The sequence below is a fragment of the Carettochelys insculpta genome, chromosome 12 (assembly GCF_033958435.1).
Source record: "Carettochelys insculpta isolate YL-2023 chromosome 12, ASM3395843v1, whole genome shotgun sequence".
Lineage (NCBI taxonomy): Eukaryota > Metazoa > Chordata > Testudines > Carettochelyidae > Carettochelys > Carettochelys insculpta.
In genome coordinates, this window is record NC_134148.1 from 4048986 (window position 1) to 4064250 (window position 15265).

General features: G+C 49.5%; 1 protein-coding gene across 3 annotated transcripts in view; it reads right to left on the bottom strand.

Moving 5' to 3' along the window:
* ZNF592 (zinc finger protein 592) overlaps positions 1-15265 on the bottom strand; it is a 76051-nt gene that overhangs the window by 14965 nt on the left and 45821 nt on the right. For all 3 annotated transcript variants that reach the window (XM_075006677.1, XM_075006679.1, XM_075006678.1), the window contains exons 5-7: positions 14481-14640; positions 2854-3120; positions 431-543 (exon numbers count right to left, since the gene is read on the bottom strand). In XM_075006677.1, the coding sequence (XP_074862778.1) occupies positions 431-543; positions 2854-3120; positions 14481-14640 (540 nt within the window). The remainder of the gene's footprint in view (positions 1-430; positions 544-2853; positions 3121-14480; positions 14641-15265) is intronic.

Genomic DNA, 15265 nt, shown 5'->3' on the forward strand with positions numbered 1-15265 from the left:
GTACTGAACTTTTCTCCTGCACAACAGTATTATTGGGTTTTAGTTATAAACCGGACTGATACTGGCAATTGTCCTCTTGAATATATTTCCAACAAATCAAAGGAGCGTCAAATAATTGACCATACAATTTATCAGCATGAGAATCAGGCCCAGTGTTTCACTGGCCTTTCTGCTGGTGTGTGACTGTACTCTCACATACATCTGCAGAGCTCAGTTCTAAACCTCACCCCAAGACTACGGGGGAAAACTATGCAGTCGAGAGCAAGGACCTAGCTTAGCCAAAAAGTTACTCATGTCCATCCAATTCTTCTTACTCACCTCGAGTGTCATTTGCATTCTGGAGCAGACAGGAGCAGACGTTATCCATTACCAAGGGCTTCTGAACGTGAAAGATGGACTAATTTCTGGGAAAGCAGCACTGGATACTCACCCGCAAGTGTAAACTTTCTTTGCTGTGTCATGATTATTGCGAATGTGTCTGCGCAGACTGCTGAAGTCATTGAACGAATGTTCACACTGCCGACAGGGGTATCTCTTCACAGACTAGCAGAGAAACAGAGACATCTTTTAACAACAGAAGACAGCTAGCTACTTCTGTCTGCTTGGGTCGAATGAAGGAATGACTAGCAATGGAGCAGCACAGTGCTTACACCCAGAGAGAGATCCCTTCCACTGAGACCCCGCCCAAGAACAATTTTAAGATTTTTGGGATCCCCAAGTTAGTCAGCCCAAAGATGGACTGTCCTTGCTCATCTCACTTTTAAGCAGGTAAAGATCAGAAGCAGCTCAAGAACAACCCTTTGCTTTTATTATTTACTGCTGCTACTGGACACCAACGGCTCTTTCCTCTCTTCTTAGTGGTAGGAAGAAAACATCTTTGTGCTCCTGAGGAGAGAGGGGGACTGGATTACCGTTTCCTCCTTAACAACAGAAGATGGCCCTCACCACTGAAAGAGGAAGATTTGGTGTAAACAGAAGACCTAATCCAGGAGAGCGTTATCTGCAAGCCCAGACAGCCACCTTGGCATCAAGAGGAAAGGTTCTTGACAGAAAGAAGTTGGCTTCACTCTAGGATCCTGCATGAAACTAATCCACTGCCCATGTGCCCATTATACACTCAGTCCTCCCAGAACTATGTGCTTCTCTGGTCCCCACTAGCATGGTAATGTGGCACTTTGGAACATGCTCATGAAGTGCTGCCATGAATATGCAGTGCCTCATTAGCATAATTGCAGCTGCCCACACTTCGAAACTGCCGGTTTCGAAACACACGCCACCTGTGTAGCCGGGGGCCTTTCGAAACGGCCCCCTGAATTCAAAAGACCCTTCTTACCATCTGGTTTTGGGAAGAAGGGGCTTTTGAAATCAGGGGAGTCCAAACAGAGGGGCTAGTGTGGCCACGGCCGTAGTGCTAATGTTGGGATGGGAGCGGGGGAAAGTACTAGGTATCAACCTTCTCCTGTCTCATCCCTTCTCAGGGCAGAGGAGGAAAAACAGACTCTAGACAGAGTCAAATCCACCTACTCATTCTCTTCTCCCAAGAGCAAGCCAAGGTAGCATTCGGATCACACTGTGATCTAGTAACTACTTCCAGATCTCTCTAAACGTTTGTTTCCCATCCGACATCCTCCACAGAGTGAACCACTGTGTGTCATCTGCTTTTACCAAAGTTAAATCTCACATACATGCATTTGCTCATTTCTAAAAAAACAAACCCCCCCAATAATCAATATTTAATAAGTACGTCCACCCCCCCCCACTCCCATTTTTTCTCCTCTTGTATTTATGCAATGGCACAAAGCAGACTTCTGTGCCTGCTGTTCACCAGGCTTCAATTACATGCAATTCAACACATTTACCTCAAAGTTTTAAGAGTCTGACTGCCAGAGAACCTAGTCTATGTTTTGTCAATGAGCCAGGGCTAGCCCTGAAAAGCCCATTCTGACCCCAATCTGTGCAAAACCATATGTCAGTACAACACAAGATTGTAGGCGTGCACAAATCAGAAAATCCAGATTTATGGTTCCAACAGAAGCCTCACCTCTGCCCCTTGCACAAATTTATTACAATTGTCTCTCTCGGGGTCAGATATCTAACAGCAGACATTTCCCCCATCAGCTTTCAACAAACCTATGGATGGAGGCCACGCTCCATGTAAACTACAAGGTTACTTCCAATTACGTTTACTTATATTGCTATCTATGTTGTGCTGAGTTGGTTAGCAGTGTGGAACAGCTATTTTCATGGCCAGCTCACAGTACTAAGTGAAGCACATTGACAACTGCTGAGGGAACCAGCACACACAACCCAATTGCAATCTGTACAAAGCAGGGAACCCCAGCCAGCATAGCTGACATAGCAGTGACGGGAACAGATACGCTTACCAAAGCGCGAAGAAAAGAAACCTGGATGTGACATACGGTAAGGGGAGAAGCTGAAAAAAGGGCGACCTGCTGAAGAATAGCTCATGCCATTCAAGGAGACCAATATGCTCACAGCAGATCAAGTCAAGTTCTTTTTTCTGGCTGTGGTGAACAGCTACTGGGTTTCTTTTTGATTGCAATCTACATGATTGAAAATTCTACTTCCGAAAAGTTTGTATGCAGACAGAAACGTACCGGAAAGGCAGGGCTCCCTGCAAGCTGAGTGCTTGGGCAGCCACTCAGGAGAGATTCAGGTGCCACCCAGCTGATTAGCAGAGCGCCCACAGCCGGCCACCCACAGTGGGCTGAAGGTGTTTCTACTGGTGGTGCAGATCTGCACATGCCCTCGTGCACGTAACAAAATGTGTTTGGCCTGCGGATGGAATAAATGAGAGGGAACCCCGTTGGAAGGTTTAATTCGGCTCCTTACCTTTCCATGGCTTTTCTTCATATGGGACACATAGTTTTCCCGATCTGGGTTCCACTGAGAACATTCCCTACAAGTCCAACCAGCACTTTTCATGGTGAGTTTTGATTCTGAGTTGTCTTTCACTCTTGTGTCCTTCTTCGGCAAAGAGGTATGGGAAGTACCATTGGCTACTGACAACTCCTTTGGTGGTGTAGGAACTTGGCTGCTGGAAGTTGTCTCAGCTTTCTGCCTGCCTTCCTCAGGATTCGGAGGCACCCCATGGACTGCCTGATTAATAATAAGGGAGCAGAGCACCAGAATGAAATACAGCTCAAGCAATATAGCACTAAGGTACTCCTAAATCCTCACCAAGCTTCTGCCCTTGAACTAAGTTATAAAGTTCTGCCTGACAGAAGAGTTGTTTGAGAAATGTTGGTGGTACTTTATGTTACTACAGCACACGTACAGTTGAAATCACAGCATGCTTTAAGAACATGAATAGATTAATCCCCACTACCCTGCTGGACTGGTCAGAGTTGTTATACCATTTTCAATATGAGGAAATTCAGGCACACAGAAGTGCAGTGACTAGAGCGAAGATCCAGTTAAATAACCTCAGATCGCACAACTCCCAATCTTGTGCTTTAATCAATCAAAGGCACAAAAGGTCTTCAGAAAAATTGATTCCATTGTTTAATCTGTGAGCAGAACAGATAATGAAAGGTTGACTCACTGATTAATTCCCTTATCCCGTACAAAAGCTCAAGCCAGGCAGCTGCTATAACTTCTGGATTAATAACCAAGGCCCTGTCTTGACACGCAAAAAGGGTGTGTTGTCCAATCATGTTAGCTCAGTCAAGCACGCTTCACACGACTGAAAAGCCCACTTCTTTTGTAAACCTCAACTAAGGCACACAGCCATTAACAAAAGACAACACAGTCATGAGTTTAAAGCATGAGAATCAGGAGGCCTGGATACTATTGTGGGATTGGCCACAGAAAAGTCTCTTGGGCTGGAATTTTCAAAGGGAACTGGATACCCTTTGAGACTCTCATGGAAGGGTTGGGTGCCCCTTTGAAAACAGCAGCATTATCTACTGTCATGCCTCAGTTTCTACAGCTGTAAAATGGAGATACTATTTACCTGCCTTACAAGGTACTTTAACTCAGTGTCAGCAAAACATAATAATTTTCAAATGAAAGGTGTTAGGGAAGGGCAAAGTATTACTGATCAATATTTTACTCAGTCAGGAAGTAAACTACCTATTCCTTTGCCCTCCAAGGCCTGGCTATAAGTAAGAGTGAAGAAAAAGGACTTCAGGAAGTCTGGATGTGTCCTTTTGTTAGAATAAAAGTACAGCTACACACTTCTCAATGGAATTTCATCTACAAGAAAGATAGAGACTGTTACATGGAAAACAATGGGGTGTTCATAGCTATAAAATTACTTCTGATAAATTTACTGGACTACCAAAGAGATTACGACTTCCAGTATTGCTCAATGCCACTACTGGCATGTAAATCTAGAATTAGTGAAACAGAAATGCTTCTTTACAGAGCACGTAGTCACTCTCTGGGATTCAGCTGTAAGGGGACAAGAAGACATTCTGTAGCAGGAGACATGCACACACAGACATTTCTTTATTTTCCCAATAATGTTATTTTTAGATCGGCACTTAAGATAGGGGTCAAATCTCATTCTTTGAACTGATCAAAACCAGCTTCATCAAGACTTTGTTCAACAGCTTCTTAATTAATCAAAAATTCACTAAACGTTTCAACATTTTGATGTTTTATTGATAAAAACCAAAAGAATATTTGACCGAAGTGAGATTTTTAAAATCCAACACCCATCCAGTTCTAACTGCTGCCTGATAAAGAAAGGTTACTCACCGTAGTAACGGTGGTTCTTCAAGATGTGTCCCCGTGGGTGCTCCACATTAGGTGTCGGGCTCGCCCGGCGCCGCAGATCGGATCTTCCAAGCAGTTTCTGCTGGACTGCGCATGCGCCGGTGCGCGCCGCTCCCTTGCGCGCTCCTGGCCACGTGCGCAATCCGGTCCCCACCAGTTCCTTGACCAACCGCCTCGGATGCTCCTGCAAAACACTAAACAGAGATCCGAAGCGGGGAGGATGGGCGGGTAGTGGAGCACCCATGGGGACACATCTCGAAGAACCACCGTTACTACGGTGAGTAACCTGTCTTTCTTCTTCGAGTGTCCCCGTGGGTGCTCCACATTAGGTGACTACCCAGCAGTAACCCAAGATAGGAGGTGGGTAATCGGATCATGTACAGCTTGTCCCCGAGAGGACCGCTGTCGAGAGCTGGGTATCCTCTTGGAATACCCTGTGAAGGGCGTAGTGCTTGGCGAAGGTGTCACAGGATGACCAGGTCGCCGCTCTGCAAATGTCTTTTAGCGCAACGCCCTTGAAAAAGGCTGTTGATGCCGCCACCGCCCTAGTGGAATGAGCCCTGGGCATGGCCAGTAAAGGAGTCTTTTTGAGTTCGTAGCACATTTTTTGCAGGATACGATGTGCTTCGAGATTCTCTGTGAAGAGAGACCTTCTCCTTTCGATTTGGGAGCGAGAGAGACTAGGTGTCTATCCGTTTTCCGGAAGGACTTGGTCCTGTCTATATAGAAGGCCAGCGCCCTCCTCACGTCCAGGAGGTGTAGGCGCGCCTCTTTGTTAGAGTTATGAGGCTTTGGATAAAACAAGGGTAAAACAATAGGTTCGTTAATATGAAACTCTGAAGAAACCTTAGGAACAAAGGCTGGATGCAGCTGTAGAGTCACCGCCTCCTTGGAAAAAACAGTGCAGGGTAGCATTGCCATAACTGCCGCAAGCTTGCTCACCCTGCGAGCTGACGTGATTGCGAGAAGAAAGGTCGTCTTTATCGTAAGGAGGTGGAGGGAAACCGTGGCCAAAGGCTCGAACGGTGGTCCCGTTAGCACATTAAGCACCAGGTCCAAGTTCCACGAAGGTGGAAGCGGTTTCCGAGGGGGGTATAGGTTTACCAACCCTTTGAGGAACCTGGTAACCATGGGATGGGCGAACACCGTGTGCCCTTCCTCTTCGTGTCTGAACGCCGAAATGGTGGCAAGGTGGACCTTTAACGAGGATAGTGAGAGTCCTCCTCTCTTGAGGTCCAGTAAATACTCTAATATTACAGGTATAGGCACTGAAAGGGGGGCTAGCTGTTTGGTAGAATACCATGCTGTGAAGCGAGTCCATTTCTGCTTGTAGGTCTCCCTGGTGGAAGTCCTCCTGCTACTTTCTAGGACTTGCTGCACCTCCTCCGTACATGTGCTCTCTAGGGAGCTGAGCCATGGATTAACCACGCTTGTAGTCGCAGGCCTTGGGGGTGCGGATGCACTATGGACCCCTGGGCTTGCGTCAGCAGATCCGGCGGAACCGGAAGGGGCATCGGTGGACGGTCCGACATGCGCAGGAGTAGGGGGAACCATTGCTGTCGATCCCACGTTGGGACTATCAGGATCATTCGAGCTCCTTCTGCAAGACTTTGTGGATCAGCACTGTGGTAGGAAAAGCGTAAAGCAGGGGGCCCCTCCAGGAGATCGCAAATGCGTCCCCCAGGGACCCTCGTCCCAGTCCTGCCCTGGAGCAGAATCGTGGGCACTTCTTGTTGTGTTGAGTGGCAAACAGGTCTATCTGGGGAAAGCCCCATGCGTGAAAAATCAGTCGTAGCAGATCGGGACGGATCTGCCACTCGTGCGTGAGTGCGAAATGCCTGTTCAGCTGGTCTGTCTTCACATTGTGAGCGCCTGGTAAGTACGAGGCTTTCAAGGTTATATTGTTGGCGATGCACCAGTTCCACGACCGGACTGCTTCCGCACGTAAGGCATGGGACCGAGCTCCTCCTTGCCGATTTATATAAAACATGGTGGAGGTATTGTCTGTACTGATCCCGACTACTTTGCCTTGTTTATGGTCTCGAAAGTGTCTGCAGGCGTTGAACACTGCTCTGAGCTCCAGTATATTTATGTGCAGTGACTGTTCCGTGGAGGACCACAGTCCTCGCGTCACCTCTTCGCCCATGTGTGCTCCCCACCCTATGTGGGAGGCATCTGTAGTAAGAAAAACCGATATTTGTGGTTGGTGGAAGGGTACCCCTGTCAGCATGTTCTTGGGGTTTACCCACCATTGCAGAGATCTGCGCACCTCTGTTGTGGGCGACACCACCCTGTGAACGGTGTGTGCTGCTGGTTTGTATACGCTCGCCAGCCAGTGCTGCATGCTGCGCATGTGTAACCTGGCGTTCTGTACTACGAATGTCGCTGCTGCCATGTGGCCCAGCACCTGTAAGCACGTCAGAACCGGCACCGTAGGGCTGAAGGTGATGACTTGCACGAGGGAGCCGATGGCCCAAAAGCGAGTCTCTGGTAGATACACTCTTGCTGTAATAGAATTTATGCGTGCCCCTATGAACTCTATGTCCTGTGTGGGGTCTATCTTTGATTTTGCCAGATTGATAACCAGGCCGAGCGAAGAGAACGTGCCTGCTGTGACGCGTATCATGCATAGTACCTCTTCCTTCGAGGCCCCTTTGAGTAGGCAGTTGTCCAGATACGGGAATATAAATACCCCCTGTCCGTGCAGGTAGGCTGACACCACTGCCAAGGTCTTGGTGAAGACTCTGGGGGCCGAGGAGAGGCCAAACGGTAGGACCTTGTATTGAAAATGTTCTTTGCCTACCATGAACAGGAGGAATCGTCGGTGAGCCGGATGGATAGCTGTGTGAAAATACGTGTCTTGTAAGTCGAGGGCTGGGAACCAATCTCCATCGTCCAGTGCCGTAAGGATGGAGGCGATTGTGATCATCCGAAAGCGTTGCTTGCGCAGGTACCGGTTGAGGCCTCGAAGATCTAAGATGGGCCTCCAGCCTCCTGTCTTTTTCTCCGTGAGGAAGTACCTCGAGTAGAACCCTTTCCCTTGCAGTTGCTCCGGCACTCTTTCCACTGCCCCTATGAGCATGAGATGGTCTACCTCCTGCTTGAGCCTCGCTACGTGGGAGGCATTCTGCAGGTGGGGCCTGGGTGGAGGTTGTGGCGGTGGGAGCGACTGGAAGGGGATCGCGTACCCCGGGGCTATGATCTCCAGCACCCATTTGTCTGTGGTGATCCTTTGCCACTGGTCGTAGAATGGTCGGAGGCGATGGTGGAGTAACAGCTTCGGCTGACATTGTGCGATGGTAGTGATGGCGCAGCCCTGGATCTGTGTGTCAAACTTGTGGCCTTTGGCCCTGCCCCGAGGACGCACGGCTCTGTTGGGAACGTCGCCTGGGAGTTCTGTACTGCTGGTGCTGTTGATGTTGCCCTTGCTCGTAACCCCTGTGGTACTGGGGACACTGTGGCTGGTACTGGTACCGTCTTTGTTGAGGGTAGTACTTTTTCTTTCTGTATGGAGGGGTGTAAATCCCCAGGGTCCTAAGTGTGGCTCTTGAATCTTTACTGGAATGAAGGACTGGGTCAGTTGATTCAGCAAACAGCTTCTGCGTGTCGAAGGGAAGATCGACGATCTTTGCCTGCAGATCCCTCGGTATACCCGAAGTCTGGAGCCAGGACTCCCTTTGCATCACCACTGCCGTAGCTGTGGAGCATGCTGCTGTGTCCGCAACATCCAGGGCGATCTGAACTCCCGTCCTCGAGGCCGCGTAGCCTTCTTGCACGACGGCCTTGAGCACCGGTTTCTTGTCCTCTGGAAGCGAGTCCATGAGGGACGTTAACCTAGTGTAGTTGTTGAAATTGTGGTTCGCTAGATGCGCTGCGTAATTTGCCATTCGCAACAGTAGTGCGGAGGAGGAGTAGACCTTTCTGCCGAACAGCTCTAGCTTCTTGGCATCTTTGTCTGTTCCCTGTCTTGACTTGAGATGTCTTTGATCTTTGTTGCGACGACTCTAGCACCAAGGAATTTGGTTGTGGGTGGCTGAACAGAAACTCCATGCCCTTCGCCGGCACCAAGTATTTCTTGTCCGCTCTCTTGTGGACAGGCGGAATAGTCGCAGGGGTCTGCCATATTGTAGTGGCGGACTCCAAGATTGCTTCGCCAAGCGGTATTGCTATTTTGGAGGAGGCCGGAGGTCTCAGATTTTTGAGGAGCTTATGGTGTTTCTCTTGCACCTCTGCTGTCTGGATGCCTTGCGTGAAGGCCACCCTTTTAAACAGCTCTTGAAACTGCATGAGATCGTCCGGAGGATGGATGTCCCCTGGGGCCGTAGCCTCGTCCAGGGAGGAGAGCGAGGAAACACTAGGATATGCCTCTCTGGACCCTTCCGGTTCCTGTTGGCGATGGTACATCTGCTCGCTGGAAGCTTGTGAGGGAAAATCTCGGGGTTCCGTAACCAGTTCCCCCTGAGATACTTGAGTCTCTGTCCCCGTTCGCGATTGCCCTCAGGGATACGGGACCGTCTGTGGGGATCTTTCCCTGGTAGACTGCCGGTGGTGTCTATGCCCCGCGTGATAGGGGCGACCATGGCAGCATGGGCACTGTTCTTGGGAAGGTGACCTGGACCACTCCCTTGGTGCGTATCCCCTGCGTCTGGGGGAGCGAGATCGTCGAGAGACATGGGACACTGGAGAGAGCGATTTGTGATAGTACTCCAGCAGCTCAAACCCCAAGAAGGGTGAAGGTGGTCCCAGCCAGGGCGAGGCTGGTTGTAAAAATGGAGACGGGGGCTCCGGGTAGGCTAGGGGGGACCCCTGCCTTCTAGTTGGAGTCCGCAGCATGAGTGGAGAGCTGAGAGAAAGCAACTCTGCAGCCCTGTCTGGAGAGGGGCTGCGGTGCCTTGTTTTCTGTGCAGCCTTCCCCCTCCCTTGAGGGGGTGGCTCCGCCCCCTGACGTGCAGGGGATCTCGGCCCCGTCCGCGCCGCGCTCGGCACGCTCTTGGGCGGTGCCGCACGAGCGGTGTCCTCCGGTGCCTGCACACTCTGCATCGCCGGTTCCCCGGGGGTTGGTGCCGCTGCCTGTGGTGCCGCCGGTACCGGCACTTGTTTAGCCGCCGCCCTGCCTGCGGTGCGGGGCGGCTGTTTGATCATCGGTGGCTGAGCCACCTCCATGTGGCTCTCCGCGCTGCCGCTGATCAGCTGTTGCTGTGGCTGGGGGCTGTGCGCTCCTCCCGTCCCACTCGCTGTTGCTGCCGGCAGGGATCGGGTTGGGGAGACTTTCCTCCGTTTTTGCGCTGATGGGGTGAGGGAGGCAGCTTTCCTTTTATGGGCCCCAGAGGGTCCCTCCTGCTGCAGCCGCTCCGGCACGTCTGGCTGGAGGGCCTTGTCGAATAGCAGCATTTTAAGCCACATCTCCCTGTCCTTCCTTGCTCTGGCTGTTAATTTTGCACAGAAGGAGCATTTCTGCGTGACATGGGACTCCCCAAGGCACCTTATACAGTGACTGTGCCTGTCAGACGCTGGCATTGCCTCTCGGCAAGACACACATTTATTGAATCCTGAAGAGGACATTGTTGGTGAGTCTTTTAGTTGTTAATGGGGTACTTAGCACCTTCTCTGTGCTGTTTTCCCCCTCTCGGATAGCCTGCCACGGCAGGAGGGCTAATGGCCCTGGGCTCCTGGCCTCCGGTGCTCCGCTTGTTACTAGGACTGGACTGAATTCCGTCCCGCTTGTTGTTTCTTGGTTTTTTTTTTTTTTTGAAAATAACAACTGGCTAACTTAACAATAGACTAAGAACTTGAAAACTTTAAAGAAAAACAGCTAAAAACCACTGAATACGCTAACTTGGCCGTAGCCTAGTCGGATTCCGTCTGCAGCCGACGGCGGTTAAGAGGAACTGGCGGGGACCGGATCGCGCACATGGCCAGGAGTGCGCAAGGGAGCGGCGCGCACCGGCGCATGCGCGGTCCAGCAGAAACTGCTTGGAAGATCCGATCTGCGGCACCAGGCGAGCCCGACACCTAATGTGGAGCACCCACAGGGACACTCGAAGAAGAAGGAAGGACTCTATCCCACACAGTACGAACAACCTTGAACCGACTGCCAGCTGCCTTACAGGGCTGCTGCTACTACTACCACCAGTAATATTATGGGGCTGGGGTTTTGCCACTTGCCATGTGATGTGATGAACCAACCCCATTCTTTTTATGCAAATGTCTATTACTTATGTAATGTACAAGGAAGGTAATCGGAGAAAAATAGTGGTTAGAAATAGAAATGTTTCTCAATGGGATATGTTTTATGCTTTTCAGTCTGTCCTCATTAAAATCTTCCCTCTTCGTTATATGTGAATTATGAAAACCATTTACACTTTTTGCTTCAATATAAAACAACTGCCAACCAACCACAAGTCTGGGACCAGCTATTTTAAACAACAGGTACTCTTCCCGTCAGAAGAGAAACTGCTGATCTTATCTGCGAACTGGAGCTCTTTGAGATGTGTGGTCCCTGGAGGCATTCTACTGGGGGGGTAGCATGCCTTCCATGCCTCCGAGACAAAGACTTCTGCTTGCAGTATCTGCTGATCTGCACCTAACGCCCCTCCACTCCTCATGCTCCGGACTGAGGGCAGAAGGGGTGATGTGGACCAATAGCCAAGAGGTTCTTCCTCTAGCATATGTAACAAGTGGAGACACTGAAGCAGAGAGAAAAGAGGGCAGGTGGGGGAATACAGATTGTGACTACAAAACTCAAAAACTCCAGCTGTCACGCATGGTAAATACTGCCGATGCTGCGAGTGTTGCTTCCTCCATGTACTCCACTGTGGGCGACTGATAGGCCCTCCTCCTTGACCAGGCTGTGAGGACCTACACAGTATTGATGACTCAAGGGCCAGCACTCAAAAGGATGTATCAGCTGCAGAAGCTTAGACAGTGCAAGTCGTGCCCAGAGCGCTCTATTGCTGCCTCAGAGATGTCAGTGAATGGCACTTCATGAAGTGGGGCTACAAAAGCTGCCTTGACTCTGGTAGAGTGGGTCCTCATGCCTGAAAGGGGAGCGGTTCAGATAACTGATTAGCACAGAAGACAGTTTGAAATACATTTCGAAAATCTCTGTGAAGTGATTGCTTGTCTCGTCCTTCCTTCTGCCAATTCTAGCAATTTCTTAGCTAACACCAATGCCTGCCACATGCCTGGAGAACAGAGTCTCTTCTTCTCCCTGTCATGAGGCTTTGGCTAAGAGATGTGATGTCTGATTTACATGAAAGACTGAAGAATTTTGAGCGTAATCCCAACAAAAACTTTTCCTTCCAGAAAACTGCATAAGCTAGAGAAGCCACAAGATCTCCTAGTGCTTCAACTCCTTTTGGTGACCTGATGGCCACTAGAAGGAAGATTTTCATAGATCGATGGGACAACAACCATATACTAATGGTTCAAACATCTCAGTGATTGATGTTGAGAGTATCAAGTTAAGATCCCATGTGGGAGTGCATTTAGTTTCAGAAGGGAAGGGTCTAATGCGACCCTTTAGAAAACGTACAATTCCTGGATGAGTAAAAGTGAAAGGTTATCACGGACAGTGTCAGGTGCTAATTGCTGCTAAATGCAATCATAGGGAGCGAAGGGAAAGACCTGGGGTCTTCAGGGTTAGTAGGTAGTCTAGAATACTGGGAACAGTCACAGCTTCAGGAGAGAGCTGGAGATGTTGTACCCAAATAGACAATCTCTTCCACTTCGCTAAACAGAGTTTGCTGGTGGATTCCTTACTACTACTATTAAAGGTGCATGAATTGCTATGGAACATGAGGGGTACTGAACCTAAAGCAGTCTTGAGGTAGACACTCTGGATTATGATACCCGATCTTGCCCCTCTTCTATGTCAAGAAGTCTGGGAACGACTGGATACAGATAAATGGATGGCTGAATGCTAACGGCTGGAAGAAGTTGAGGACTAATTCTGTGCAGGCCAGTGATGGGCAACCTGTGGCCTGCAAGCTGCATGCAGCCCACTGGGGCTCCAGCTGTGGCTGGCAGACCCCCGGGCTGTCTCCTTCCCCCATGCACCTCTTGCACACTGAGGTCCCACACTTCCTATGCCTTCCCCTTCCTCCCAGAATTTTCAGAGTGCACAAATCGCCTGATTCACACTCCATCCCTGTCCCACTCCTCCCGCCCAGCTCTTCATGGCTGTTCCAGCTCTTGGAGGGAGGGGCAGGAGCAGGGACAGAATGTGAATCAGGTGATTTGTGGTGCTCCAAAACTGCTGGGAGGGCAGGGGAGGAGCAGGTAAGTGCAGGGCTCTGGTGCACGAAAGCCACACTGGAGAGGCAGGCGGCACAAGGCTGCAGGTGGAACGCCAGCAGACTGTGGGCTGCTGTGGCCCACGGTGAAGGAGAGCCACTCGTGGCCCACCTGAGGATTTGTGGTTGTTCCTCACTGGCCCAGGCCACCTGGGAACAATGAGGATAACCACTGCCCTCTCCTGCTGAAACTCCCTGAAGGCTCAAGATAGGAGAGGAATGATGGGAAAGGCTTATCTGAATCTTGGTCTACCCTTCCTTGCTTCTGTGTTAGATTTGGGAGAGCTACTCCTTGCCCAACATGCAAGGTGGGAGCTGCTTGGGCTGGATTGAACTGAATCCTCACAGTACTCTACATTAGATGCTTAATGTAGATAGAAGAGGCACCCCTGAAGGTTGCCATTTACTGAGAAGGACTGGGAGCATGAGATGCCCTTCTTAAAGGTCAGATTCCTGGGCCATAATCTGCATTCCATACCTGGGATGAGATGTGGTGGAAGGGAGTTGTTCCAAACTATACCTGACCAAAATAGGTCTAAAACTAATACTTGACAAACAGATTCAAAGTTGGAGTGACTGTTCTGTGGATAGTGGAGGGTTCCACCTCAAATCATGGTGTGGCAGAAAGGAACTGGGCAGGAAGCCAGGTCCTACTTAGTCCTGAGTATAAGGAGAGGAAGGGCATAGGTGTGGACCAAAGATAAATCCCACCAACAGAGAGGGAAAAACTTCAGTTTCTGGTTCCCAGAGCACATGTATACCCCCATAGAGGAACACGCAAAAGGGCCAGCATTTGAAGGAATACTGTGTCCCATTCTCAGAGTCACACTTTGGGGCAGACGTGGATGAACTGGAGAGTCTTCAAGAAGCAACAAAAAGGATGAAGGTCCTAGAAAACCTGACCTATAAGAAAAGGTTTAAAAAATTGGGTGTGCTTTAGTCTGGCAAAAAGATGACTTGGAGGTGGAGGATGGCACTGATGAGTTTTCAAACCCGTGAAAGATTATGATACAGAGGCTGGTGCTCAAATGTTCTGCACATCCATTTTGGGTATGGCAGGATGTAATGGGGTTAATCTGCAGCAATGGAAGGAGACTGTGGAATCCCCATGCTGGAGGTTTCAAAGAACAAGTTGGACAAACATCTGTCAGTTTTAGTTGTTCCTGCCTCAGCACAGGGAGCTGAACTCAATGACCACTTAAGTTCCCTTCTAACCCTACAGTTCTCTGATTATATAACAATCGCTACTATGACATTTACTAGTGTTACCTAAAGATGTCTAGTGAAATTTTACTTCACACCACGTCTCCCAGCAAAAATTAAGTACATACATAAAATAAAACCCCACCACTATCTCATCCCCTCGGACTCGTTTCTGCCTGTGTAGAGACACACACAAAAGCAAGGCTCTATGCTAGCAGGAGGTCAGATTCAGCTACCTACCTTGACATGCTGCATTAACTGCTGTTTCTGCATATACACTAATTGACACTGTGGGCACTTAAATACTCCCACCAACAGCTTGTTGGTGTTCTGCTGGAAGTGCTCCTGGAGCAGCTTCTTCTTGTTAAAGACAGTCTCACAAGAACATTTGTAGATAACCCTGTAACAATTAAAAATAAAGTTCAAGCTCAATTTATTAATTCTTTAGAAAAGATACTAGACAGAAGAAATCTCTGTGGAGCAGTCTTGGAAAAGGAAGCTACCCATCAGAGCATGGAGTTCTTTCAATGAGCTGCCTGCACATACCCTTGTGTTTTGGTTATACCCCCCAAAAGCTACAGAGGCCCCAGAATCACTTGAAGCCATTCCCTGGAGGGGCTAAATGCTTCAGGCCTGTACTGGAGCACCATTACATAGATCCTCCACAAAGAGGATCCATTAAATAGATGGGGAGGGTAGCCATGGATGTACAGAGGCAATTCATTCAGAGAACACCTGTTACTTTCAATCCAATCTGATTCCCTGCGCCCACAAGCTCTTTCAGCCATGACTAGAGGGGAAGAATGAGAGGCTGCAGAGTGGAGAACACAGGAGAGTTTCTCCGGCTCCTCAGGCAATGGTACCCCCATCATGCAGATGCCAGGAGGCAGCTGTAGTGCAAACTCCTTGCCACTAAGTGCCACTTTTCCTCACGGAGAGGCAAGAGGCCACAGCAGAGACTCCTTGCTGCAGCCGCTCCCTCTCTTTTTTTCCCCCGTCCTCAAGCTAAAGAGACGTTCTGTTGT